General features: G+C 47.8%; 3 protein-coding genes across 6 annotated transcripts in view; 2 read left to right on the forward strand and 1 right to left on the reverse strand.

Annotated features, from left to right (window-relative positions):
• The window catches only part of LOC126573318 (annulin-like), a 2705-nt gene extending 2597 nt beyond the window's left edge, over positions 1-108 (reverse strand). Inside the window, exon 1 of the mRNA XM_050233329.1 lies at positions 1-108. This exon is cut by the window's left edge and continues 31 nt beyond it. Coding sequence (XP_050089286.1) covers positions 1-24 — 24 coding nt within the window. The 5' untranslated portion in view covers positions 25-108.
• The window catches only part of LOC126573317 (annulin-like), a 13214-nt gene that overhangs the window by 3657 nt on the left and 4557 nt on the right, over positions 1-5000 (forward strand). Inside the window, exon 1 of one of the 3 annotated variants that reach the window (XM_050233328.1) lies at positions 4177-4368. The exons of the other annotated variants lie outside the window; for them this stretch is intronic. Coding sequence (XP_050089285.1) covers positions 4275-4368 — 94 coding nt within the window. The 5' untranslated portion in view covers positions 4177-4274. Of the gene's footprint in view, positions 1-4176; positions 4369-5000 lie in introns of those variants that run through there. 3 annotated transcript variants of the gene reach the window in all.
• Positions 1105-3599, forward strand: LOC126573319 (annulin-like). 2 transcript variants are annotated; one of them, XM_050233330.1, is made up of 4 exons: positions 1105-1200; positions 1266-1796; positions 1873-3338; positions 3404-3599. In XM_050233330.1, the coding sequence occupies exons 1-4, from the start codon at positions 1149-1151 to the stop codon at positions 3542-3544; spliced, it is 2190 nt and encodes a 729-aa protein (XP_050089287.1). In that variant the 5' UTR covers positions 1105-1148; the 3' UTR covers positions 3545-3599. The 2 variants fall into 2 exon arrangements, with proteins under 2 accessions (XP_050089287.1, XP_050089288.1); XM_050233331.1 differs by having other exon boundaries at positions 1280-1796.

A 5000-nucleotide genomic window follows, 5' to 3' on the forward strand; every position in this document is an offset into this window, starting at 1 on the left:
CGTGTGCGGTGCGGTTACTTCCATCTTTCAAATGGAGCTAAGCGGACTCGGCTGTGGTGTTAAGCGGCAGGATCGTCAATCGGTGTTCACGCGTGACTTGGAACTAAAGCACCACCCAATGGTGTTCCTCTCCTTTATATGTTCGACAGTTTGGCCGGACGCAGCAACATCCAAACTCGCTCGTGACTCATCATAGCCAGAGCGTATTCTTCTCGGAGATGGTTATTATTAAATCAAACGCTCACTTGTTGAATGTCGGAATCGTCACGGAACCGCCTCAATCATTTCTCTGCTCTCACTGTTCGCTCTCAAGAAGCCGGCTTGTGGGGCTGCGTTGCCGTAGATGATAACAAGCTGCTGAAAATACAAATTGTGAGAAAGCACTAAAATCGGACGGTTTGTGGAATTTTCAAAACAATGTTATGTGCCCTGCTCTGGTGATGTTCAGATTCAAAGGCCCGAATTGTAGAATAAATTAACTCCACCATGGCAGTTTGTCATGCTTGCCGGGTGTTGTTTCGAGAATGCATGCGTTAGTACGCAGAATTCCACGAATTCTGGCAAGCAATACAGAATGATTAAAATACAGATTGTTGCTTGACTGCCATGTGTTTTATGCGTCAACGAGCCTCCAAATAACGTTCCGCGTGACGACACAGGACGGAACTGCCGAACGTTATCAATGTTTGGTTGGTAACTGCAGGTGCAGGAGCGAAGAAATAAGCGCCATTGGTGGGGTTGTAAATTGCAACGCAAACCGATTGATTCGTCATGCGCGGCGTGTTTCTTTTAGCCAAGAGACGAACGAAAAGAAACTTTTCGGATTATTAATTTTGCTAAGGGGTGGATGAGAAATGGTGATCTAAAAGATGGTATTATTTTTTTTTCTGAATCCCATTATCCGTTCACCAAGAATAAAATTTGGTTTAGAACGGAAGAAAGCTCCACACATTGACCTCCAATTTCATGCAATAGAAACTGCATTAACACGATAAGGACTGTTGATGTTTATACTCTTTAATAACAACTCTTACTGCGCCCTATAAAAGAGGCTATAAAAGAGCCACGCAGCTTCGAATGGCTCCTCAAAAGAGGCAAGTCAATCATTAGTTAAAACTGTTTCACCAGTGAATGATTGAGTATTTGAAATGATGCGAAAAGTGGACACTACGTCGATTGGTGTATGGCCAAAAGGAAAAGGTAAAATCGTCCTCTAGCCACTTGATAAACATTCCTAACAATCTAATTCCGTCTGCACGTGTTAGTGGTCGCTAAACAGACAGAAAGTGAACTGCTGAAGGTAGAAGCAATTGATATGTGCAATGAGCAGAATGGCAAAGCCTTACATACGGATCGGTACGAGATGATGGCACGCTGCAATGCCAAGCAGCTGGTGGTACGGCGGGGTGCACCGTTTAATGTTCAGCTTCACTGCAACCGTGCCTTCAACGAGCAGGAGGACACGATCGTCCTATCGATGGTGGTTGAAGTGATTGGAAATGACAAAATAAGCTACGGTGGGGGAACGGTCGTGCAATTACCCCTGGCCAGTCAGCTGACCAGTGCGTCCGATGAGTGGAGTGCCACGTTGATGGAAAGCAAACTGGATCCAGCAACCGGAAAGGCAATTGCTACGGTGCAAGTCTTTATATCGTCGATGGCTTCCGTCTCCGCCTGGAACCTAATCGTGCGAAGTAGATTGGATTCGACCAATGAAACCCACCAGAAAGAAGCTCCGTCGGCTGTCTACGTGTTGTTTAATCCTTGGTGTAGGAACGACTTCGTGTATCTGGAAGGTATATGTTTCAGCGCGTGTAGGTGGCTTTCCTGTTCAATTTTTCTAGTTGATTTTTGCATTGTTGCATTCTGCAGATGATGCAGCACGGCAGGAGTACGTAGTGAACGATAGCACCCTCATCTGGAGAAACAGTCCTACCGAGGAGGGCGCATACGCGTGGAATCTGGGTCAGTACGAACGCGACATACTGGACTGTGCCTTGTGGATTGTGGCGATACCGGGCCGAGTGTCACCAACGTTCCGCAGCAATCCGGTGAAGGTGGCACGCGCTCTAACTGCTGCTTTGAGTACTGCTAATGGGCCCGGTGTACTGATGGGCAAGTGGTTCGGAGACCTAAGCGACGGAACTGATCCTGCGGCGTGGTGTGGTTCGGTCAGGATCTTGCAGCAATATTTCGCGACCAGTGAACCAGTCCGCTATGGACTGTGCTGGGTGTATGCTGGAATTTGTGCAACCGTTTGTCGCGCACTTGGTATACCGTGTCGCGTTGTCACCAACTTCGAGTCAGCCCACGAAGGAGAGTCCTCACTGACGGTTGATTTTTTTGTGGACTGCGAGAACCAAACTGTACCTGTTTTTACGGATGATTCCGTATGGAGCTATCACGTGTGGAACGAGGTGTGGTTGAAACGAATCGATTTGAACAATCCAAAGTATGACGGATGGCAGGCGATCGATGCAACACCGCAGGAGCTGTCCGATGTAATGTTCAAACTGGGTCCTGCACCGCTCTCCGCGATCAAGGACGGAGAGGTGCTTCTCCTGTACGATGTGGATCTCATTTACTCGGAGGTAAACGCAAACAAGATCTACTGGTCGATAGATAACGAGCACCAGACCGCACCGATGCCGTTACTTGTCGATACGAAGAGCATTGGGAAGAATATCAGCACGAAGGCTATCGGGAGTAATACGCGGGAAGATATCACACATCAATACAAGTACGAGGAAGGATCAGCAAGGGAGCGCGAAGTGATGCAAGCGGTGCTCAAACAGACAAGTCAGCGGTTCGTCAGCTCCGCCATGGAGGCTTACCAGGCCGCTAGCGATGCTATAGAGCTAGAGCTGAAACCTTTCAGCAAAAACATCCTTGGTCAACCATTCCGATTGCAGCTGTTAATGAAAAATGTGACCGATATGCCGCAAGAAATATCAGGAACGCTGATTCTGCAACACTCTGACTATACAGGCAAGTTGACGAAGCTGATACGTAACATTCGCTTGAACCAGATCGTGGGTCCCAATCTGGAGATCCCTTGGATGGTGGAGCTTAGCTACGATCAGTACCGGAGTATTGAGTTCGATCAGTGCTGCATCCGGGCTTACTGTATAGCCGAGTTAAAGGGTTGTCGCAAGAAGACTTTTCTCGAAGAAAAGTTCTCCATGGAATCACCTCGTATCGAGATGCGGCGCATTAGTGGATCAAAGCCCGGATCGATATTGGTCACAAGCGAGCTGAAGAACCCGCTTCCCGTTCCGCTGACTGATGCAAGTTTTTTATTTGAAGGATCCCGGTACTCTGAAACGCTGGAAATAAGGGTAAGTGAAGTGTACCACCAGCAAGCAATGATTGTTAGAATGTGTTCTCATTTTCCAATTGATAGTTTCCTTCGGTGGCGGTGAATGAAACCGTGAAAGCAGCATACCCGATCAACCACCTACACAAAGGCAATGCAGTGATTACGGTATCATTTGTTGCAAAGGAGCTCAAAAACGTTAGCGGACATCTATCGTTCGATGTGTAACTGTGCAATAAATTCCATCCGAAATTATGTATTCCGATTCCGTCTAAATGCAAGCAAACAATCCGTGTCCGGACTTTGGGTGGATTCATTACAATAATTGATGACGTATTGGCGCACGAGTGGCGTCATTAAGCCCTCGTGGCCCTCGTGGCCCTCGGGCGTCGATATGTTTTAGCAATGACATCATCTCGCGACGCACAATTGGATGTGGTGCCTCGCGAACCACCACCGTTACCCCTTTTTCGACACTCAACCTGTCATCCATTGTCGCGGTCAATTCATCACACGCGAAACGCGTTGATTCATCGTACTATGCTGATTTGATAAATGACCTTATGCTGTGGTGTCTCGTGCCCCAGAGGATCCTCCTAAGCATACCGGGGAAGGAAGACTGAGCGAGAGCGCAAGGCAGAGAGAGAGCGCGAGAGAAGGGTTCTCCAAACTCCGGTTACTCTCTGAACATTCGCTAGTAAATTCCTGCTCAGCATCCGCGTACATTTCAAGATCGTGTTGAAGATCGCGTCAAGAGCACTAGCGGAGGGCTGCGGGTAAGATACGGAGACGCGGCGCATACACAATAGAGCGCGTGCCGGTGAGCAAGCGAAGCGGCGTTCGAAACGATCGCAGATGAATCTCATCGTTCAACGTGCGCGGTTTTGCGATCAATCCCTTGGTTCCCTAGTGGTGTATTAGCGAAGATTGTTGTGGAGTTGCCGCGCTTACTGGTAGAATGAGTTACTTGTACGATTATGTGGAACGGTATCTGCCAACCTCGTGGCGTAGGAAACGTATCCGTCGGCCATACATTTTGTCCTCACCGGAGTGTAAGTAACCAGCATTATTGTATTCGTGGTTTAGTGTTTTTTCATTCATCTGGATGATGTGCTTGTGTCGATATGAAGCTAGTACAACGAACAAGTTCTATGTCAGATAATTTTACTGACCACTGTCCAGCAAACTCAATTTATCCACGTACGTGATCGGTGCGCGGTGGTCAATTATCGATGTAAGAGCATGTTTGAACACTTTGATCACCGACTAAAAATATCTCGGTCGCCTCTCATTCCCCGAGGAACAGCATTTGAGATAATACAGTGTTACCTAACAGTTACTGGAGGCATTATTCTAGTGGCTAACGGCGGCCGTTGTGACAGTGATCGGACTAAATGGGATACGACAAATCGGAATCGTAGTAAAAACAGCTCACCCGGAGCGCACCTGAATGGTCATTAAAGGCATGCGTGGTGCGTAATATGCAAAACGAATGGGAACGAATTCAGAACTCGATGTGGAGGAGTCTACTGTCTTCCGGGATCCGAGGATCGAATGCATGCAGTCAGCGTCGTCGCTGGCTGTGCGTCAGTCGATAGTCAAGCACATTTCATGGTCGTAACAGATGGTAATATGCGGCGATGATTTCATAATTCCTCCAAGACAAGGACACTGTACGTCCATG

This window comes from Anopheles aquasalis, chromosome 2, assembly GCF_943734665.1.
Source record: "Anopheles aquasalis chromosome 2, idAnoAquaMG_Q_19, whole genome shotgun sequence".
NCBI classification, from domain to species: Eukaryota; Metazoa; Arthropoda; class Insecta; order Diptera; family Culicidae; genus Anopheles; species Anopheles aquasalis.